The sequence below is a fragment of the Pezoporus flaviventris genome, unplaced genomic scaffold (assembly GCF_033815535.1).
Source record: "Pezoporus flaviventris isolate CSIRO_AGI_PZ_B2104156 unplaced genomic scaffold, CSIRO_AGI_Pfla_v1 ptg000035l, whole genome shotgun sequence".
NCBI classification, from domain to species: domain Eukaryota; kingdom Metazoa; phylum Chordata; class Aves; order Psittaciformes; family Psittacidae; genus Pezoporus; species Pezoporus flaviventris.
This window is the reverse complement of record NW_026892583.1, coordinates 13,476,908-13,500,725: the sequence shown is the minus strand read 5'-3', so window position 1 is coordinate 13,500,725 and position 23,818 is coordinate 13,476,908. Positions and strand designations below refer to the sequence as shown.

Sequence of the window (23,818 nt, the reverse complement as noted above, 5' to 3'; positions counted from 1 at the left end):
GAAGTCTGGACCATGAGAAAGGGTCTTCCAGGGAGGAACTTGGTGTTCCAAGGGGAGCCTGTGGACTACATCTTCCAACCTCCTTAAGGACCTAGATGAGGCTGGGTTCAGTGGTGTAATTTGTAATAAAATGCAGGTAAAGAGAGTTTATGCTTCTACTGAGGGCAACAATGAGACCATTTCTCATACATGCTAGGAGCTGGCTAGATACAGCTCTATTTTCAGTGCTATACCCCGGGCTGGGTTTACTGGCTGTGGGATGTAAGTGAGGTCTGGCAAACTCCCTCCTGGATGGGTGAGAACTCACCAGATGAAGTGCTCATGAGGGAGATGACTCATGCTGCCTCATTCCTTCACTATTACGCAACTTGCTTTTTTTTTTCAGAGTAAGGTTTTCTTCCACATTCTTTCTGTGACTCTTTTTTTCCCCTTTCAGTCAAAGCGCCTGCCTTTGTCATGATTTCACCCTGAAACGGGCAGGGAATTCAGTAACAACCTGGCAGGGTGTCAGAGGTCCACTTTCTCAAGGGGAACAGGAAAAGGTAATAATGGTTTGAGGAACTGGAAAACAAATATGTCCTATGTAGACTACAATTGTTTCATCTATGTGAATAAAAACAATGAGCTGTGAGCCCTGAGGAAGCAGTGTGTGGCTCCAGCAGGACTCAAAATAGCCCAGGAGAGAATTTCCTCATTTTGAGCCACAGAGCAGAGGAGGAGGAGGAAGAGGAGGAGGAGGAGAAAGAAAAGGAGGAGGAGAAAAAGGAGGAAAAGGAGGAGAAGAAGGAGGTGGGCTGCCCGGCCCAGTGGCACCACTGCCCCAGGTGTTCACTGAAGGCCACCTCAGGGAGGCAGGATTGTTACCATTATCAAGCCAAGGAGTTTATCTGGAGTTAACTGAGACCGATGAGACTATAAGTGCCAATTCTGGCTCCTGCTGGTGTGGTGATTTCAATTCTCCTTCATTGGTAAGAATGACCAAAAGTATGTGCAGGAAGGTTACTGTAAATGTCGTGTCATGGCTCATGTCTCTGGAGCTGGACTGAGAATCATACAATCATAGAATCACAGACTGGTTTGGTTTGGAAGGGTACCTTAAAGACCCATCTAGTTCCAGCCCCCTGCCATGGGCAGGGTCACCTTCCACTAGACCAGGTTGCTCCAAGCCCCATCCAACCTGGCCTTGAACACTGCCAGGGATGGGGCAGCTACAGCTTCTCTGGGCAACCTGTGCTGGGGCCTCACCACCCCCACAGGGAAGGATTTCTTCCCAATATCCAATCTAAATCTCCCTTCTGTCAGTTTAAAGCCATTCCCCCTTGTCCTGTCACTACAAAAAAAGGAGAGAGGCTGCCCAGGGCTGACACTGCAGCTCTTCAGCATGGGTGACATCCCCCTGACTTAACTATAGTGAGATCTGCTGTGTTAGAGATCCTCCTCCCCAGACTGCTCTGGAGTTTGCTAATCTTTCCTTTCATTATTCATGGAAAGACGTTCTGGCACAGTACTGACAAGTTATTGATGGATACCTTCTACTAGGGTTAAATAGGCATAAATTGCTATCCTAAAATTGGGTAGAAAGGAAGCGTATTTCTTTGCTGGCAGTGAAGCAGCTAAGCTATAGTAGAAAGGATGAGACAACTGTGTGAAAATGGGGAAATGAACTTTTTGTAGCCATCAAATTAGTCTTACTGTAACATATTTTACATATGCATTAGAATAATATAGGCAAATGCATCCTAGGTTTTCATGAAGCTTATTAGAAAATGGTGGGTTCCCTTCAGTGTTTCAGTCCCACAGGGTACCTGCCTGCACTCCCAGGGAGGTGCTTGCTTATGTTATTGCTTTCTGCCCTCCTAGGTTCCCGTAGGAGCACGATGGAGTCTAACAAGAGTAAATATTGTTGTAGAGTAATGGAAAGGCTCTGCTGCATGAATTTGAGGTGGACGCTTAACAAGTATTAAAGCTGTGAATTATGTAGCTCATTCTATGAGTGCTTGTTCATCATTACCCTGTTCCCAGCTAGCTTGACACGAGTTACAGAAAAATAGATTAAAAAATGAATCTTGAGAATGGCAAAACCTTTTCCTGTGACTCTTTTTCACACCTGCTCTTCCTGTAAAGCCAAGTATCTTACTTGTTTTGAATATAGGGGTCAAAGATCACTTAAAGAAATAGCTGATTATTACTTATCTGTCCATAAACCTTGTAGGTAGAGTCTTGCCTGAGACCTTTTGGTATCAAAGCTGAGATTTTCAGCTTCCCACTCAGTGATATGAAATTTCAGATTCTACCAGCAGCAAATACAGACGATTTATATATGTGCAGAAAGCTTGTCATTCATACACTAATAGGTCTTATTCCTACAGGCCCTTTCAGCAGCATAATTTGGAGGGGAAATATCACACCATAAGAAAGGAGGAGGGATGTACCCTTCAGAAGTTAATTATGTTTAATGTTATCTTCTGAAAACTGCTCAGGTACCATTTAGAGTCAAAGAGGCTCACCGGTCTGTAGTCTGGGACTGATCTGTGTAGGCTCACTATGAATCATGCTTCATTCTACAAAAGCTTCAGCTTTACACTGAACTGTGCAGTTCTTTAACAGCATGCAAGAGCAGAACCCAGCAATTGGGACTGCCAGTGCAGGAAAGGGAAGAAAAAAAGTAAATAGATAATGCAAATTAATTCCAGAGTGTAAAGGCAGGCTCCTTGAGATGGTTGCAATAGTGTAACATGAAATGCCTCCTCAGTGGGTTGATGTCTCTGGCTGATGTCTATGGATCTGGTGCTGCCAATACCAAGAGATGGCATCGTAATAAAAAACATGATGTGTCTCTCTGCCCACAGCTAAAAGATTGAAACAGAGTTAGGCCCATTTCCATTTAAGTACAAGGAAATCCCCTTCCATTTGCCTTATGAAATATCGAACTTCGTCACCAGGCAAGAGTAGACTCTGTGGCAAAATCAAGACAGAAAATTTTTCAGTACAGCCACACATTTTCTGAAAGAGGCTCCTCTAGCTAATTCTGCTAAGGATTTAAACTGTGATTGCAAATAGAAGGAGACAGCAGGCAAGTGTTGCCTATTCCCTTAAGACTGCATGGAAAAGAACAATTACTACTGTACTGACCTAGTTGGTCTTATTTTAAATTGAGGTTTATTATTCTGAATAGTAAGTTAATTTACTAAATACAAATTAGAGAAAAAAGACATCAGCCTGAATCAACCTCAACCAACCCAATCTCAAAAACATGGATTACTTTACTCCAAATGAAAGGCTATCTATTTTACATCCACAACTTCGTAATGACAGATTTAGCAGAGTTATGAATTAGGTATAAAGCTATGATTTGGATATGAATGCTTGTATCTAGTGGATGTTGCATTTGCATGTTGTAGGAATAAAGTTTGCATTTTTAGTCTGAGTTCAGATGCAGGATTCTTCATTTTTGCATCATGTTTCTGAAGCTATTCAAGGGTGGCTTAAGCAACCTGGTAACTGGCCCAAAGGCTTTGACTAACTTAAAACCTAAACAAAACCCTGGACTAGCTAATACCTCATTTTCCATCTTGTTTTTGTTATTCCAGACAAAACCCCATTGCCCTCACAAACAAGGGAGACTTGGTCATTCCTCAGGCAAAAGGCTTCAAACGGGAGCTGAGGTACGTCAGGCAGTGCAGAACACTTGGAGTCAGTGCTACACCCTCTGCTGGCTGTGGCATTGAAGGGGACTGTGCTGCTGCTTCACTTCTCCCAGGAAACATGAAAAGGAATATCAAGGCTACTGGCACCTGTAAAGATTCCAGAAACGCGAAAGGTTTGCTGTAGCATCTTTGCTGAACCTCAGTAGGAGTATTTGCATTGCACTAATCTCAGTTCCTCTATTTAAATAAGTCAGATTTTTGTTCCACATGCTTGCAAAACTGTGGATTGAGATAATACACAGTATGCAAATGTTAAGTCATTACTAAGCCAAACATAAACATTATTTCTGTTGACTGTATATTTTTAAGTGTAGGCAGAAGTCTCATTTGAAAGTCTTTCTTTGTTTCATTTTTCTTACAGGGATGCTTATATGTGTATGAATGCTTCATGTTACATGTTAAGTTATACTGTGACCTGTAATAATGGTCATGTAATCATTGCTATTTATTATCATACCAAATTCAAACTAAATTTAAAAGCCAAGTCTGCCTGTAAAATTTACTGGAAGCTCCCAGATTTTGGCCCAAATTTCCACTCTCCAGTGTTTTCAGTCTTCTTGTATTTTCCAGGTCATCTGCTCTATGGAGAAAGAAGACATAGCCATCTGGGAGATTAGCATATATATTTTATAAAGCAGAGTAGAGCTCTGTCTTTTACTGACTCAGATGCTAAAGACCCAGATTCGCAGCCTGACTCCTAGCTAGCAAAGCACAGTTCAAAAAGTTTCTGTTGCCAGTGGCTTACCTGTCTCCCCTGCATGAAGAACAAACCTTCAATGAAGTGATATTGGTAAAATAGTACTGTTCTTAAGTGGGAAAAACCAAACAGTCCAGCTTTACAGCCATGAAGAGAGGCAATTTATAATGACAGAAGAACCCATTTGTCATAAAGTTTACATTGTTTGAGTAGAGATTACCAGTAAATGATCAAACAAATCTATCTACTGGCATGAGACAACTCTCCAGAGTGGTGTATATGGTTATATCAGTGAATATAATCATGGAATACAGCTGAGATATATCTGAAATGTATGAAAGCCACATGAGAGCATTAGTGCTGGGTTAATTTAAGATAGAATATAAATTACCATGGGATGTGAAAGGAGCTGCATTAAGCAGGTGTGCCAAGAAGCATCTCCTTTATCTTTTATTCTTTCTTACTGTGCTGATAGAAATGTACTTTCACTGCAGCTGTAATCGGAAGTACAGTGGTTTTCCAGTACTGCAGTGTAGTTGGACTGTGTTGGTACTTCTGGTACTTTCTCTTCTTTCTGAATATTCCTCTTCCCCCTCTAAAGAGCACAGAGACCAGGAGCCTGGAGTGCCAACATTTAAGTATCCAGTGTAGATTTATAACTATGGATGGGCACAGTGCTAACATGTTGTTACAGAGCTGCTAAGTCCAGTAAGAGAGAGGAAAGGCATTCATTGAAAAAGAGAGCACTGGTTCAGAAGGATGCATAAACATCTAGAAGAGACAGAGCAAAACTGAGATGATTGCCCTAAATTTATATGAACAATGGAACTGAATAAGCAGCATATTTTCCATTGCTTGTTAAAACAAGGCCTGGGGATAGACTGGCCTTTTTGTTTACCCTCCAATAATTTGTTGTTAGGTTTTGGGTTTTGGTGTTCGTTTTTGTTTTTTTTTTTTTTGTTGTGGTTTTTTGTTTGTTTTTTTTTTTTTAATGCAGATGCATAAATGAGCCTGAATTAAAATCCTTGTTCTAAGGGTCCCAGTTTATAGGAAGTCTGAACTTCATTCAGATTATCACCTGCATTTTGCAGAATGGACTCTCCTTTTTAAACATATTATAACAAAATCTATATCCAAACTTTAGGAAGCAATAAGTGTGCATTCAGACACAGACTTTGAGAACTGGATCTGTTATATTTATAATCTAATTCCCATTATTCACATCTGCTGAATAATGATGGGAAAATATGCAGACTTATTAGAAAATACACAAGGAAGACACATTCAGTGTAGCATTTAGGCTGTATGATCACCAGAAAGGTGTGCACCACTTCAAATATCTTTATGTATCTTGCAAACACTGAAATGTCGTCTTTCACAGACCATGTGCAGACAGTCTTTAGTGTTCTGTTCTTCTGCCCTTTCCCAGTTACTGAAATACTAACTTAACATTTACTGACTCTTCTATTTACCTTGATCCTAAGAACAGCCTTCCCAATCTGGTCAAATCTTTTCATTCAGAAACCAGGCTCCGAGATTGCTGGTAAAAGATGCCAAAATAAGTTTGTGAGAATGGGAAAATCCTATCCTGGCTTTTCAGAGGATTTCCCAGGTGCAGGCACTGGCTGCTCTGGGCATTCTGAGCCAGTCACACCACCTCTGTGGAAACAAACGCATCATATGTTAAAAAAAAAAAGGGAAGGAAAAAAACCCAAGCAAGACGTGTTTGAGAAGCAAAGCTGGCTGAGTACTTCAGTATCAACGCGTTCCACCAGATGGCAGGGTTCTGTCTCGGCAGGTCACTACAACAGCCAGCCCGAGCCTCTGCAGGAGTAATTTTTCTCCTATCATAGTTTTCACCATCGGCAACACAACTCTTTGCTTTAAACCTGTCAGTGCTCTACAGCATGATCAAAATAAGTGTCAAACAGATGAAAGGCACGAGGCCTCTATTTTGTTATGTCTCACTCAAATTTTTATACTACAACTTTAAAGGCACAGTATTTGCATATAGAGTAGTAATTCCCCATTGTGTGAAATAAGAAAATATTTTTTTTTCCCCTAAATAAAATTGTACAGAAAAGTAAGTGACTGTTGCTGGAAGAGCCAGGTCTGCTGTCCCTTTCCGTGTCCTGTCCTGCTTCCTTATGTGGTGCTGGCTTCAACAACTGTGCCTACAGTCCTAACGCAAATCAGATCAAACTAAGAGCTGATAGAGAACTCGCTGCTTTAACTTGGCGGCTTAGTTTCCAGTTAGATAAATGAGCTGGAGTGACTCTACAGCCATGCAGTCATGTCTGCTGCAATCTGGAAAGCAGGTCAAGCATGTGACAAGGGGCAGGAAAGTCCCTTTCAGCAGCAGAGTAATATTGGATAAGCTTCCACTAATTGTGAAAACACATCCTTAAGTAACAAAAGAGTAGTGAAGAGGATGCATCCTCAGTTCTGCCCTTACTAGAGAGGGGATACGGAGATACAGGAGAAAATCTAAAGCTCATTTCTTAGGTTCAATTAAAAACCAGTGCTGCAGCATGCCTAGGTCTTGCATGCGTCACATTGAAATGCCAGTTCCAACCTCAACTACATGTATTTTGCTCTTTATTTGGAAAATAAGAATATTAATATAGCAGCTCTTTCCAGAAAAGGTATTTTTGGGTTTCTATCAGAAATAAAGGCTGTGAAGTCTGGGGGGAAAAAAAAAAAAAAAAGACTTACTAACAATTTCAGTTCCCTGCAGAATTCTCTGCAATACTTAGTATTTAAGTTTCAGCTGAGTGGAGGTGTTTCCCCCCATAAAACCCAGACAAGCAAATTAAAATGTTTCACAAACAACAAAAAGGATTTTGAATGACTTCTTAAACTCAGAGCACACTAGTCTTTAAATCTTCATCTCTCTTTTTGAAGCCTAAATCCTGGTGCTTCCAAAGTGCATTAGCACAGTGCTAATACAAGGATAGATACAGAGCCTCACTGCACAGATCTTAAGGACTAGCAGCAGTTACTCTGTACTTAACATAAAACAAACACCAGGGAGTGGAGAATTTTTTTAAAAAACTCCTTTTGCAGATAACTGGGTAACTCCATTTTTAATGTGCTAAAGAAAAACTAAGCCAAATACTTTATGTAAGTGGGAAGACATCATGTGTGGCCAGGGTACCTGGGATTCTCATTTTGACAGAGGGGAGATTTAGATGAGATCTGAGGAAGAAGTTCTTCACTGTGATGGTGGTGAGGCCCTGGCACAGGGTGCCCAGAGCAGCTGTGGCTGCCCCATTCCTGGCAGCATTCAAGGCCAGGCTGGATGGGGCCTGGAGCAACCTGGTCTAGTGGAAGGTCTCCCTGCCCATGGCAGGCAGTTGAACTGGATGAGCTTTAAGGCCCTTTCAAACCCAAACTGTTCTGTAAATCTGTAATTCAGCATTAGTTGGCTTCATTACCATGAAGCACAAATAGAGACTTTTTAATTCCTGTTTTGTTATTGAAAAATGAATGAGGATTGTAAAAACTGGAGTTAAATAGTAAGAAAATCTCCTTTTGGTATCACTAAGTACGAGCAGGTTCTATTCACACCCACACCACCTGGTCTCCATAAACTGTAAACACGCTGGCAGCAAGTCACTTGTGCTGTCAGGAGCAAGCAGAACGCGCTCAGGTGTGCATCCCACCGGCAGCGCCCGGCGGGCCAGCGCCGTGTTCACCGCCTGCAAACCTCACCCATACCTGCGCTTCCGATGCGGGACAACGCGCGGTAACAAAACAAAGACTTTCCCGACCCCAGCCCCCGTTCCATCCGGCTGAACCGCAGCTATGCCGGTCTCTCGGGGTGCAGCAGAGCCGCGGCGATGGCCCGGAAGGGGCGGGCGCAGGGCCGCGGCAAAGCAGCGCAGTGTCCGGGTAAGGCCGGGTAAGGCCAGCCCGGGCCGGGCCGCGGAGCGCGGCGGGTCGGGGGCAATACCCTCCCCTCCCGCTGCCCACCCCCACGGAATCCCGCCCACCCTCGACCCTCTCCCGTGTCATGCCCCTTTCCTCAGCCAATGAGAAGCGGCGCGGAAGGGGGAGCTTGGGGCGGTCACTGACACGAGTCCAATGGGAAGCGCAAGCTGACCGAGCGGTGACCAATGGGGGACGACACCGGTGAGTGCGAGACTGAGAGGCGAGCTGCTGGGCGGGACGGGGGCGCGGCCGAGAGCACTCAATCAGGTGAGGGCGGTGTTGACGGGCGGTAGCGGAGGCCAATGGCGACGAGGAGGCGGAGCCCTGCCCTTCCCTCCCGCCGCCGAAGCTGCCAGAGAGTCAGGTGGCTCCGGGATGCGCGGCCGCGGCGGCAGGCGGAGGCGGCGAGGGGGGAGGCCCGGCGGCGGCTCGGCGGCACGCGCTGCCTGCCCTCGCCTCTTCCCGCGCCGGGCTGAGGCGGCCCCGCACCGGGCGCTGACCACCCCCCCAGGCGCTGGGCCGCATGAACAATAGGCGGCGGTACCGGCTCCGTCGCCCCCCGCACTGCCCGGCAGCCGCGGGCGCCTCCCCCTATGGAGCAGCCTCGCCATGGAGCCCCTCACAGAGCTCAGCCAGGAGGGCGCGGGCGGCGGGGAGCCACCGGGCGACGGGCCGCTCTGGACCGCCGTCTTCGAGTACGAGGCGTGCGGCGAGGACGAACTGAGCCTGCGGCCGGGGGACGTGGTGCAGGTGCTGTCCAGAGACTCGCACGTGTCCGGTGACGAGGGCTGGTGGACGGGCAAGATCGACCAGCGCGTCGGCATCTTCCCCAGCAACTACGTGAGCAGCGGCGTGCAGGGGGGCGGCCCGGAGCTGCGGGCCCGATACCCGCCGCCCCCCGCTATACAGCGTAAGGCGGCCTGCGCCCGGGGCGGGGGGGCTCGGCGTGGCCCCTCGCCGTTTCCCGGTGGGAAGGAGAGGGGAGGAGACCCGGTCCCGGCACTCCGGGAGACCTGGGGAGGCGGGACCGGGCCGGGTCGGCGGGAGCCAGACCTGATGGGATGGGGTGGGAGGAGAGCCCCGACCCTCCTGAGCTCCTTGACGGCATCCGGGACCGCCGCTAATGGGGGGGGGGAGGAGCAGCCCGGTGGGGAGCGGCCGCGGCGAGGCGATGGGGTAGGGTACAGCGGGCACCGCGGTGGCCCTTGCCGTGGGAGCGGAGGGGGGATGCGGCGGCTCGGCCCTTCCCACTCTGGTGGTCCGGTCCGTTCCCTTTCCCACCCGCAGCCGCATTTCTGCTGCTCCAGTGCCCTTCTGCCTTCAGGGCCAGCTCTCCTTTCTGACCCTCGCTCAGGCGTTAGCGTTTCGCTGGCGCCGGGAGCAGTTTCCCATTGTTAAGTGCTGTGTTTGCAGGGACAGAGAAATCTTCACCAAGTGTAAGAAGCTTGGCGGCTGAGCGGGGGAAGGGGGGGGGGGGGGGGTGTCACCGGGGGCTCTGCTGATACCCCGTTAGGAATAATACTCTCAAAAAGAGGTTGCTGTGTAGGCAGGAAGCCACTGCTTTATGCAGTGTTGTTTCACTGCTAATGCTTGTTCAGTATCTTCCTCTCTCCTAACCAAAAGCTCGTTATTTCTGACTTAAAAATTCCGTAGTTGGCTTGTGTTACCAGGTTCCTCCCTAGGCCTTTGCTATCTTAATAATTCTTTATAAATACTGTGAATGGGTTTTATCCAAGTTTGGATATCTGGGCCTACCTGAGGGTTGCTTGGTTAAGTTGTGATACTGAAGGCACAAAGGGATCGGTTTGTTTCTGTGAACTTCGGTGCAGTTTTGAAGCCTTTGTTGGAGACAGAGAATAGGGACGTTTCATCTCTACATTTGTTTTAGCCACTATGGACAATTGTGGAAAGAGAAACAGTGTGGAATGACTGTTTCTAGATCCTGTTTATCTATCTCTATTGACAATTCAGGCAAGAGTAAAGCCTATTTTGGAGGGGCAGAGAAAAATCTTCAGACTAGTAGGCTTTTCTAGAAAGGAAAAGGAGTAAAAAGATGCTTTATCCTATCTAGGACATACCTCCAAGGAATACAACTAATAGCTTTTGTCTTACTCTATGTTCTGATTGAAAACATTTAGGTAAAACCTCAGTGGTTTATAGTATTGGCCTTTGGATTGTGAAGGGGCTAGGCTGGGCAGTGGTGGTGCTTGCATTCATGCTGTACTAGCATAGGTAAATTATTCCTCCCCCCATGCACTGTGAATGCTCATTAGGTTTTGCCTTTGAGATAGTTAGGAGAACCATTTCTACAGAAATTCCTGAAGCCTCAGCTCCCCTCCTGTTTTGGCTGTTAGGTGCAGGTTTTGGATTCTCCTGCCTTACTGCACTTGCTATGGTTCGGTAGTTCAGGAACAGTTGTCAAGTTGCATCTTCCCATTTTAGTGGCACAGCAGGACCAGGCTACTTCTGTTAACTCATCAACCATATGTTCATGACGGTAGAATTTATTGCTCCTCAGTAAGTTTTTAGTATGCCAAAGTAGTTGCTTTTAAGAAACAATGCAATTTGGACAGGGGATAAAGCTGGTTGGATTGAAGTTTGATGTTAAAAAACCCTTTGCAAGGAATGATACCTACTCTTAGAGCTGGTGATGTTAGTTTGATAGTTGTTGGATTAACAGGCTTATTGTCTGTTATCTTATTGGGCTCTGAAGAGCTGAAGTTTTGCAGGAGTTAAGCAAGGTGTCATTCCAGATTTGCACTGTGGCACAGGAGCTAATTTTAGTTGCTTTCCTAAAGTTTATTTCATGTCTGCTGAAGGCTTTGGAGTGTAAGTCCTAGAGATTCTGTTCCCACTGAGAGCTGTAGTACTATAACTAGTAATTGCATGCTGTCTTCCAGCCATTCACGTAGCGTGCTTGAATCTTAACCTCAGTGAGGGTACCGTGGATGATCAAAGTAGCCTCTTAAGGCTGTCAGTGGTGGGCCAGCTTGAATGACCCTCATCTGTGCTGTGGGCTCTTGCATGCTACAGATTGAATTAAATAGCTTAATTGTATGGTATAATAAATGCAGATTAAACAGCACCTACTTTGCACTTGCCAAGATGGCCACTGGCTCATGGTTTACAGGCTCTGTAATTCCTTGTCAGTCCTCAGAGGAATGATAGCACTTCCGTTCTTAAATTCTAAAGCAAAACATGCATATTAAACATTCCATTTCCCTTACAGTCCAGTAAGGCAGGTCTTCCAAATTAAAAAGGAGTTTAGAAAAGCGGTTAGGCTGTTTAGAAGGCTGGAGAAAAACAAGTATGTTATGCACTGATGTAGCTCTATAACTAGGAAGCTGAAAGAAAAAAAAAAACACAACCAAACCTCAAAAAAAAAACAATTCAGCACAAAGAGCCCTAAAAACCTTCTCCAAAAATGAAATAAAACTCTTGTAAGGATGAGGGGTTGTTTTCTGATTAAGCTACCCCTGAGGGTAAGCTGGCTGGTCTGCTTTAAAGAAACATACATTTTCAAAGTAAAGCTAAGGTCATAATTGCAGATAAAAGAAAACTTTCTTTGCAAAACTTGCAGTGTAACACGTTAAACTCATTTGGAAGCAGTTTCACCTTCCAGATTTGCTCTAGTTAATTTGTGCACCCGGCAGGTGTGCTGTCCACACTTGCTGAAGTGGAACAAAGGGGTCACAGCAGACAGAAAGAGTTTTGCTTGCTAGGTCTTAGGTTTTCCTTTGCGGGCCCCGGTGCAGGCAGGGCCGCGCGCTGCGCTCTGCTCCGGAGCTGTCCGTTCAGCACCGCCGCGCCGGTGCCCCGCTGAGCCAGCGGGAAGTGCTTGCTCTACGTGTCTTCAGTGCCTCCTGAATCCATGACATACATCAAAGCACTGCGTGTGAATACCACCCGAGTGTTGTGTGTCGGGAGTTCAGGGAATGGCCTTTCCGTCAGGCATCGTGGCTCACATGCTTGTTCATTTGCTGTCTTTTAATTGTCCTCGTCCCCAGGAGCGAGTTAGCATTCGACCGGTGCTGAAATTCTGATTGAAGGTGTAGGACTCAGTACCTGATTTCTTTAGCTCTTTTGTCTGTGAGAAATACCAGAGCAGCTCCTTTTGTGTATTCTCAGTGGCAGAGTAGTCTCATTTGTGGAGTTAGTGTCATTATGGTCTTGTTCTGTAATTTCAGTGTTTCCAGTCAGAATCTTCTGCTTCATCTTTTCTAGTAATCTGTAGTTTATGAGCATTTGAACACCAAGGCTGCTGCTATAGGGGTGCAACCTTCTTTGTTGTGTAAATCTTTGAAGTTCAGACCATTACCCAAAAGATGTACTCACAGGAACAGACAAATTCTTCTTGTGTTCTGGACTGGAAAGGGCCCTTTCTCCTTTTGAAGACTTTCCTGGTCAGCATTCTGTCTAGCTTCCCATTAATCTGGTGTTCATGGAACACTAGGAAAAAGAGCACAGGCATCCTTATTACACTAGCTAAGGTAGTGTGTGTATTGGCTGTACTGCATGGGAAGGTTGATGATATAATCCCCAGATGTAGTCAACTCCTAGCTCATAGGTTTGACTGACCTATGAAAGTAAGACAGGCTTTTACAAATCATGTTCAGGGAAGATAGAACTCAGTCATAAAACCCCAGAAGTCTGCAGCTGTTTGTATCAACTCCATACAGTTTTGTGACAGTGTCTTGTACTTTTACATAGGCATTTAATTAGAGTAAGGGAAATATTTTATTTAAGTGGAATCTGACCTGCTCCCTTGCCTTGTATGACTGTGTAATTTCTTTTGAAAACAGTCGAGAGTTCTGTGTATACAATCGATAACTAGAAAACCCAGTAATATAATGCAGTACTCTGTATTAATACCTACATCAAGTAAGTCCATTACAGACTTAATTTCCTTTCTGCTAGACAAAGTAGAGGAACAGATGTCAGATTTGGCATTTCAAATGCAGGAAAGTATTAAAAGTCTTGGTGAATTTCTGCTTAAATCCTGGCATTATGGTATTTTTTTGTCAGAGCGAATAGCATCAATGGTGTCTCACCAGTGGCCTACCACTACTGTAAATGTCAGTATGTGGATTTCCCATTCTGTATTTGTCAGTATTGAATAGGTTCTTTTGGCCATCTGTGAGCATAAACTGTGTACAGTTGTGCAGGGTTCATTTCCTTACCACTTGTGCTCCAGATGAAATTTATATGCTGAATTAAGACATCTGCATATGTATATTTTTACTACACAACACCACAGAGCCATCAGTTACTGTGACAGCCTGTAAAGTATAGCTGTGAGTGCATGGGAATGGAAAATTACGATTCTGTTATTTCATATAGTTTCTGTAATGCAAACGTAGTGGGCATTAATCAAAACAAGGTTTTTCTTCCTGAGTATGCAGAGCTAGCAATATGTGGTCTGATCCATCTGTTTGTCACACTAGTGTCAGTAATGCCAGAATTGGTTAATGAATCTGCTATGCTTGTAGAAGTGTAGAAGAATGAGCGTGATTTCGGAAGGACTGAAAGATTGTTAGTGGCAGCTGAATAAGAGGCATTCAAATAAGGGACAAATGCAGGAGCAGATGCTTTTTGTGTTAAATTTTAGCTGTGTTGCATTAAGCACTGTATAGTGAAGTCAGTGGGTGTTCTTACTTTTCTGGAATCTTGTAATGTCACTGAGGGGCTGTTAGTGTTAGAAGGGATTAAGCGTGGTAAGAGGAGGCTATTTTACTGTGTCATTTGCCAACATTAGGTCAAATTCATCACCATTCACAGTGAGTACTTCATACAGGTTTTATAATACTGCAAGATCTGTTTACCATATTGTTTGTCAATGTAAGATTGTCAGAAGGGACTACTGCTTTCACTTGTATTGTTTTGGAGTGAAAATTGGCCCTTCCCGCAAGGGTGAGGCTGGGCAACCGGGACCTTCAGCTGAGCCAAGGTTCAGACTGCATAGTTGCTAAATGTTTACTTTTTTTTTTTTTTTTCCTCTTTTCCTAGTCCTGGAGATCGACTTCTCAGAGCTTGTTCTGGAGGAAATCATTGGCATAGGGGGCTTCGGAAAAGTGTATCGAGCTGTATGGATAGGAGATGAGGTTGCTGTCAAGGCAGCTCGCTATGATCCTGATGAGGACATCAGCCAGACCATTGAGAATGTCCGCCAAGAGGCCAAGCTCTTTGCAATGTTAAAGCATCCCAACATCATTGCCCTGAGGGGTGTGTGTTTGAAGGAACCTAATCTTTGTTTAATAATGGAGTTTGCCCGTGGTGGATCACTAAATAGAGTGTTATCTGGTAAAAGGATACCTCCTGACATACTAGTGAACTGGGCAGTACAGATTGCAAGGGGAATGAACTACCTGCATGAGGAAGCAATTGTTCCCATAATTCACCGTGACCTGAAGTCCAGCAACAGTAAGTGCTACACAGTGAGCAGCCAGGCTGCTGGGATACGGTTTTGGAAAGAAATTGTACAAAGAACGAGGGCAGTAATGTTAACTTGGTGATCCTTTCTTGTGAACCACTGTATCCTCTAATTCAATGCCAGAGGGGTTTATTTTTTCTACGTATGGTGTTACAGGCCATTGGAAATGTGTAAATGCTTTCACTTTGTAGAAGCAACTTAAATGATTGGATGGAAGACCAGCTGGAAATGTAACATACTTCTGTAGTAGTTCATATATATATATACACAGTGTCTCAGTTTTATTGCATTTCAGCAGTCTCCTGTATGTTGAAATGTCTTGTTGAACTTAAAATGTTTACCCTCCCTCCACTTTTTGGAAGGATAATTGCTCCTTTGGAAAGATGAATGCTTTCATTTTAGTTGGTAGATTTTGCTGTATAGATAAGATGCAAGCCTATTTTCCATGTGGGAGATTAAACCCATCCCTTCTGAATTGGATCTTACTTTATCCCTCATAGAGCTGGTGTTGACAGAAACATTAACTCAGGTAAATGAAATGTCCTTGCACACCGAGGACTTCAGCTGTTGTTTGTGCTGCTTTACATGGGATGAAGCTGACCCGTTAGAGCATGGGGACTGAACTTTGGTAGTTACTATTCTGGAAATTATGGCAAATATCCATAATTACGACTATTCTGTAGTACTAATAGCATTATTGTCTGCCACTTGGGTATTGTTTTTGTAGTGTGTCTGTTTTCCTAAAGTTAAAATTGCCTTGAAGTTAAACACATGCACCGAACATTATTGAATAGTGTGGGAGCAAACTGCTGCTGTTGTTTGAAGATCATCATCTCCTTTCCTGATACCTGCGCGCAGCTGTTTAGCCTTTCTCTCTGCTTGTCTGTGGCTTATTGGTGAGAGCAAACCTGTACCTGCATATTGGCTGCAATGGTTTAGATAGGTATGTTAGTATAATTTTAATTTATGGCTTGAGTTAATAAAGATGCTAGGAACTGGGTGGCTTGGATGCAGGCACATGTTCTCTTTTGCTTAGAGGGCAGTAACATCTAGCAAAGAGGTCTGACAGATGGGAATTTTAATATCTTAAATAGATCCACTAGAACTAGCATTAACCATTACAATCATGTAAATTTCCAGGCCTTGCAGAATCCTTCTATGTTTTTTTGTCCTCAAATCTTGGGGCAGTGAACATAGTTTGTTATGAAGGAAAAAAAGTAACTCTTATAACTCTTTTATTAGTGAGTTTGAAATTAGGAACTAGGAGAGCTTTCAAATTACTTTCTATGGTGTTATTATTACACTATTAAAGTTTCCCTTTTTTCAGAATAAGGCAATCTTAATGTCTATAAAATATTTACTAATATCTAAATAGTTCCCTTACAGATGGCAGTATATACAGGCATATGGATAAATGCTGTAAAATGAAGGATTGATTGGCTTGGTTAATGGATGACTGGCTGTATCTGTGAATAGTAATAAATTATTCCCTCCAAGTGTTGCACCTTTTCTCCTTACTTAAGAAAATATTTACTTGCTTATTTTGCTGACAGGCTCTTAAGACATTATTGTTTAATGTTGTCTGAACATTTTTTGAGGTTTACAATGAAAGTTTTTTTTAAAATAAAAAGCTGCTAGCTCTCGGTATTTCACTGTTTTATTTACACTAGATACTGCTTGTTGTAAGAGGGAAACGTCAACCAGAGAACCAGCAACTAGAGGGGCACCAGTGCACAGTGCCACTAACCAGACACAGATATGGATGCTAGAAAACATCTGTACTGTCAGCAGCAAGAGTAAATGTCTCTTGTCATGGTGAATCAGCAGTCTGTAATTGTTCTGCACTGTAAATTGTCAGTGAGAAGTTGAAGGTATTGTTAAATATGTTAGTAGAATTTTTCTCATTTGGGAGGGAGGAAATAAAGGGAGAGGAAGAATGCATGGGAATGCCTGTGGAAGGATTCAAAGACATCCTGTTTGGAGGAGAGAAGTAGAGAACTTATGTGGTGGTCTTGACCAAAGATACCATCAGATCTAGTACAGAAATGATGGTTATAGGAAAATTCTAGTCCAACTAAGTCTGCAGCAAGCAATATTATATTTGGGAAACTAAATAAAGGTAGGAGCTGGTAGTGGAGGGAAGGACTTCAGGTATTTTAAGGAAAATGCCTTGGTTTGTAACCCTCTTTTGAAATAGGATGAATTAATAGCCTCAGATATGGGCTTGACATATTACAACAGCTGTTTAGTTTGGCAATACAGAATTCTTCATTCTGTGCTGTCTGGTGGAAGAGATATTTTAAAAAATGTGTACTATTTTAAACATTTGAAAATACATGTTATTTTCTGGGTGTATCTGTAAAGCAAGTATCATTAATACTAGATTATGACAAGGGTAAGAGCTTTGGAGGGGGCAAGGGGGTGAGGGGAACTGATGGTCTTTTTTATTTGGTTGGATTTATTGTCCCCAAATGTGTGTATTAGCCATAGATGCAGATAGACTTAACTTGTTATGATAAACAACTTTGGACTGCCCAAGTCATGTCTTTCCTGAGTACTCTGTCACTGCATTGCTTCAATCCCTTATATGTAGTAAGCATCTTGGAAATTTCTCTCCTCTGTTTTCTATGAAAAGGTTTTTACTAGTTTTGTGAAGGTGAGTGGGCTAAGTGTGCACTTGCATTGTGATTTATATATGGCTTTATTTGCATTTTCAGTGTTTTTCTGATTTACTTAGTCTTCTCAATATCTGTGGATAACTGAGATCAGGTTTTGTTGTTAGCTTTGTGTCTGTAGTTACGAGTCTTTAGCATTTACTTTTGTTACCCACTGACCAACAGATAGATTGTAACGTGTCTCTGGAGAAGGACCAGCTTCTGCTTGCAAGAACTTAGGAAAGATTCGTGCAGACTCATTTCTTTCATGTACTAAACATCTAGAAGTACTGTAGAGCTGTCATTGGAGCATCAGCTGTATTGATCTTCTGATTGGTACTACCTACATTTAGTAACAGATAGCGATTCTCATGCATCTCATTTTGCCTTCAACACCAGCTGGGACCTGCACTATTCATCTGAAGCTGCGGGATGAGTTAGTTTGGGAGGCAGAGAGTAAGATGGGGGAGTGGGAAGGAACAGAGTTGCCTTATTTAAAATCAAAGTTTCTACTAGAATAGAGGAGAACTGAAGACCTGCTTTCAGACATCTGTCTGTATTTTGGCAGATACAGAATGCATAAAGGCTGTACTTCATGATGAAACTTCTCAGAAGGCCATGTTACATTTTAAATGGTAAAATAAGTCAGTTGGGAACCTGAATACAAGTCTAAAATTACCACCAGGATATGGAAGGAAAACAAAACCCTTTTTAATCAGAATTACTGCAGCTTTGTGGACTCAAGTAGGAGGTAGCAAAACAATGCTTAGAATGATTCTCAGCATTTCGGATGGCATGATAAAGAAGATAAGATTTTGATTGCTTTGGAAGGCAATTTCATCTTGTAAAGGGCTGAGCTTCAGGAGATTATTTGAAGATTCCAGGAAGTGTCTGTTTCTTGAGATTCTCATCAAAAAGCACTCTCCAAACTGTCTGTTTTTCATTTTCCTGTAATGAAAAGGTAGACATTTTGTCTGTTCAAGCATTTCTCTTCATTTTTTCCCTCCTTTTGATTATCATGACTTTAAGTTTAATAGTAATGCATTTAGCATGTAATAAGATTGGCCTGTACATTTTAAGTACTACGTTCATTGGAGGCAGATTTTTATTGTAAAATTTACAGGTTGAGGGTTGCCCACTTCGTTGCATTGGGGGTGCTATCAGGAAATGAGTACGTAAAGATCATTACAGAACAAATTGAACACCTGTGATTTATTTTTAGAGTCCCTGAAATCCTTTATGCTGTCAGTTCAGTTGACAGTGTTGTTCAGTAGGAGAGTGTTCCAGTGGTGTTACCAATTCATATGTCAGCTGTATAACTACACAAAAGAAAGATAACAACCCAGAAGAAACTTTGTTGGCTCTGTAGGGAGATAAGTTTTTCTCTTTTGGCACTGGATTCAAGAGAAGAGATTCAGAGCAGCCCTGTGGAGAAGGGCTTGGGGGTGTGTGCTTGCAGCTTAAAAAGCCAACTGTATCCTGGGCTGCATCAAGCAGGTCGAAGGAGGTGATCCTGCCCCTCTACTCTCTCTTGTGAGACCTCACCTGGAGTATTGTGTGCAGTTCTGGTGTCCTCAATGTAAAAAGGACATGGAACTGTTGGAACAAGTCCAGAGAAGGGCCACGAGGATGATCAGGGGACTGGAGCACCTCCCGTATGAAGACAGGCTGAGGAAGTTGGGGCTGTTCAGCCTGGAGAAGAGAAGGCTGCGTGGAGACCTCATAGCAGCCTTCCAGTATCTGAAGGGGGGCCTATAGGGATGCTGGAGAAGGACTCTTCATTAGGGACTGTAGTGATAGGACAAGGGGTAACGGGTTCAAACTTAAACAAGGGAAGTTTAGATTGAATATAAGGAGGAAATTCTTTACTGTAAGTGTGGTGAGGCACTGGAATAGGTTGCCCAGAGAGGTTGTGAATGCTCTGTCCCTGGCAGTGTTCAAGTCCAGGTTGGACAGAGCCTTGGGTGGCGTGGTTTAGTGTGAGATGTCCCTGCCTATGGCAACGGGGTTGGAACTAGATGATCTTAAGGTCCTTTCCAACCCTAACTATTCTATGATTCTAAGAGATGCAGTTTATTCCATATAAAAATTAATCTGGCAGAATCCTCTCTGGCTTCTTTTACTTCCCTTCATCTGGTGATTGCTACCCTTTCCTTCTTCAGCTGCGTGTTGGCTTCACTGAGCTTATGTTATGGAATTGGTGGTAGGCCTCTCCCAGTGTGAAGGCTCCTAAATCATCTAAATGCTGACCTATAGGGGAAAAAAGACATTAGGAATGCCTGCTGAAGTCAAATCACTATGTTCAGTACAGCTCTTAGAGTTTTCCTTCTTCTTATTTCTTACTTGCAATTTGAATTTAGTTTATGTCCAGAGAAAGTTGCTTGGTATATAGTGCTTAGGATCAGAAAGGGGCAGTCTTTTTGGTTTTAGTGAAGAATTGTAAATAATGAAGCTGGTTCTGTTTGTTTCTATGTGTCTGTCAATGTTAGGTATGCCAGCATTGCTATAGGAATAATGCCAGTTAACTAATGCTGCAGAGAACTAGTAAAAGCATATTTGCTTTTTTTGACTGGCTCAGCAAAATACATTTGTTATTTGCACTATGTTGAAAGATTTTGCTGAGGGTGTTCATGCCATTTAGCAAAGTGCTTTATAAAAGTCACCATATTGGTGTTCCACAAAGTGGCACAGAAGATTAACAGCAAAGTGGCATAGCCAAAGTCAGAGAAAGAGGTAAGGACAGAGCTCAAAATAAACCCTAACAATTCTGATTCAGTCAAGTCAGTAGTTCTTCCCTTCTTGTTCTTTGAAGGCATTCACCTCTCCTACTTTTTGGATCACCGACGTAAGCTTGTGGTGTCCTGAGATTCAAAGCTCTAGCTTTCTTAAGAAATTCAAACTCTGCTGTAGCTTTGCTTATTTATTTTATGCAGTTGTTAAAGCTTTTTTCTGTTCATGAAAGTGCTAATAGAGTTGACCTTCACATGGTCTCTGGACAGTTCTTCCGAAGACTTAAAATATTCCTTGTTCCCTTTTTTCTTTATTTTTTTTTAATTATTATTTTTAAAGTATAGGCAGAATTTAGAGACAGGAATTCTTTGTGACTAGTTCACATCCAACCCAAGGACAACACAGAACTTGAATTTACATATCAATCTCAATAACATGATCAGGTATCTCATTCCTTGTTGCTGTATTCACTTCCCAGTCCTTTTATAATTGACATTCTTCTGTTGGTCTTTACACAGAAGGAAAAGTACTTAATGTAAACATATTAGTTGTAGAGGAGAGCTCTTCCAGGGTCTGCTTGAAGTATGTTGGCAGACGAGTTTGGAAGTCTGCACTATTAATGAGCTGCTGGTACTTCAGTGTAATTTGCTGACTAACTCCACAATGTTGTACCTTCTATCAGAATGGATTTCCTTTGTCAGGGCAATTAGACAAGTGTGAGTAATGCTTTATGTAAAGTATAGTGAAACTGTCTCAATGGCATTGGATCTGAACGTTTTACACTGGGTGAATAATTGATCCGGCCTTAGTTGGGTGGCTCTTTGCCCTTGAAGAGGAAAGTGTTAAAAATGTGAGGATAGTTATTTTTTTGGTGGTGAGTCACTAAACTTCCTTTTTATTTATTTATGTATGTATTTTAGAGTTAAAATGTGTGTGGAGTAGAAATCAAGCCTTTCAAACAGCCTGAATATACTCCTACGGCTGATTAAAGATGACTCTCCAGGTTCTGCCCTCGGGCAATTATCTGATGCTATGGGCATGCTATACAATATTGCTAATGGTGCATAATTTCTAGTTCTGGTTACTCTGCTTATTTCTCTGTCTCCCCAGAGTATCAGCCTTCTGTGTGGATATGCTGACCACTTGCATTGTGATTAAAAAAATCCAAATAACTAGTATATTTTTGCATGTGATGAGGTAGTAATGCCACAACATTTGTGGAACAGAATGAAGATATTATACCTGAAAGTGATGACAATTTTTAGGCTGTTGAGACCCAGGAATTCACAGAAGTAGAGTGACAGTTTACTTTGTCGATTTTTTTTTTTTTTTTTTTTTTTTTTTTTTTTGGTTGTATGGTTTTTTTTCGTAGCTTGTATGAATTAGTGCAACTACTTTGCTCTGAGAGGTTTGACAGATGCTTTCATGTTGCAGTCTGATTTCCAGTATGTTTTAGTAGATTCTTCAAAGTTGCAAAATGAAAATACATCTCCTGTAAGTGGTTTGGTTTTGCGTTGATGTCTTCACTGTTAATTGCAAGTCAGAAAGACTTCATGGAACATGCTTGATGTCCACAAGAGTGCTTTGGTGTTCTCCTGCCCACACCAAATAGCAAAATGACAATTTCACAAATGGAATCCCTTGTTTTCCTAGATAAGAATGGAAAGAGTTCTTCTCATTTTTAAGAAGTGAAATTGTGTCTGTTACTTTTAAAAACCTAACTCATACCTTTTCATATCTTTTTGCCACTGCATATTTTTTTTTCTGCAAGGTTCTTTTCTGCTCCTAAGAACAAAATAACCCAGAGTTATGACACTAAGCATGTTCTCGAAATTGTGCATATGGAACCATAGAACAGATACGAGGAGACTTAAGCACCATGATGCAGGAGGTGTGCCTAGGCATCTCTGTGCTGCTCCCATGAATTCACTGTCTGACCATCTGTGACAGAGCTGGGATAAATCTGCGTTCTTCTGAAATTTCTAAGTAGCAAGTCGAGTGAGAACAGCCTTGTTATGGCATTTCCAGGAAGCTAGAATAACTTTTTCAGCTCCCCCACCCCCTTTTTTTAATTGGTGTTTCTCCCATGTCAATTATCTTAATTTGGATTTTGAGAGATTTTTGTCAGCAGTTTCAGTTTTTCTGTTCTCATCAAACAATTTCTTCAGAATTTCAACATACCCAAAGCAAACAACCTCACTTTTGAAGCATCAGAAGTTAAGCACACTCTTGCTCTTTGAAGTGATGATTCATCACCCAAGATGGTTTCCTTAATTTAAACCCATTTTGAAGATGGTGCCTCTTCCCTTACGACAAGACAAGGAAAGCCTTAAGCTGTTGGAAAGAATACAGGATATAGCACATGATTTTAAGTAGATGCTTTTTGGTACATGTTTATTTTCTCGTTCTAGGAGAGTTTCAGTTAGATTGGTGTGACTTAGATTTCCAGAAGGATGCCAGAGTTCACTGGCATAGCGGATAATTGCTTCTTAATTGTCTGACTGCTGATGGAAAAGTCACTTCAGTATTCCTCAGACCTGAACTTTTTGCAGATATGAGGAAGAAATAGTAACAGAACCTCATGCATTTAGAAGAGAAACTATCTCAATGTATAAGGATTTATAATGATGTTTTTTGGTTTCATCAGTGTTTCTTAAGATCAGAGAGAAGAGGACTCACATGCGCAGCAGTGAATCTTTGGGGCCTAGCCTGTAGCAGGGTTGTTCTGGTGGTAATGGCAGCAGGGTGCAGCATCCTTCAGGGTCCTTTTCAGAAGGAAGTACCCTGAAGATAGACAGTCCTCCTATGAGCTGTTCAGGTTACTACCATACACAGCCCTTCCACTTTGCTTTCTAAAAGCATTGTCATATTACTCAAGCATTTATTCTAACACCATTTTGGTTTGCTTGTTTGTATTACAACTTGAAACCTTCATTTAAAATGTGAGCATGGCTTCAACCTTGCTGATTTATAGACTTACTGTTTAGATGTGTAGCAAATGATAGTCATTGTGCCAATAGCTCCATTTACTAGTAACAGGTAAATATTTCTATCACTAAGATCTTGCTGATCACAACAATTGCTGTGCTTAAACTGGGGATTCCTGGGTTGTTCTCGAGGTACTATAAAGTGGTAGTATGGATATTTGCTGTAAAGAGGGCAGTGGGATGTATATGAACCAGGCCGCGTGGTCCATCCTCTTTGACTATGGGCCTAGGAAAAAATGTTAGAGAGAATAGTCCTTAGTTGGTTTTCATTTTGCATTGTCCAAGGATCCTGAAAATAAGGAAATCACATAACTTTGATTAATGGAACTTGATATGCCTAATTCTGCTTGTTAAAGCATTTTCAATCTTGCCCTTGGATTTATTGATTTGCTTTTTCTTATTTGATGTAATCAGTCACATAGCGTGTGGTTTTGATATGATTATGGTCATCTGATACCTGGGGGATATACTTAACGCTTCACCAGGGTACTGTGTAGTCACTTTAGTGATCACTGAGAAAGCTGAGTCAGAAAACCAACAGAAATCTAACACATCAAAAAGTGAACAGTGTTCTGATAGCTTTACTGCATGAGCTGTTATTTTGCATGGACTTTCATGTGCAACAGTGCAGGACTGCCCTCTTTCTCAGCAGCTGGCATCTTGTACTGCTCAGCTTAAGG

The 23,818-nt window shown here is 42.6% G+C and overlaps 1 protein-coding gene across 1 annotated transcript in view; it reads left to right on the top strand.

Annotated features, from left to right (window-relative positions):
- The first annotated feature begins 8,762 nt into the window (after positions 1-8,762).
- MAP3K9 (mitogen-activated protein kinase kinase kinase 9) overlaps positions 8,763-23,818 on the top strand; it is a 57,694-nt gene continuing 42,638 nt past the window's right edge. Inside the window, exons 1-2 of the mRNA XM_061462642.1 lie at positions 8,763-9,247; positions 14,344-14,757. Of these exons, the coding sequence (XP_061318626.1) occupies positions 8,947-9,247; positions 14,344-14,757 (715 nt within the window). The 5' untranslated portion in view covers positions 8,763-8,946. The remainder of the gene's footprint in view (positions 9,248-14,343; positions 14,758-23,818) is intronic.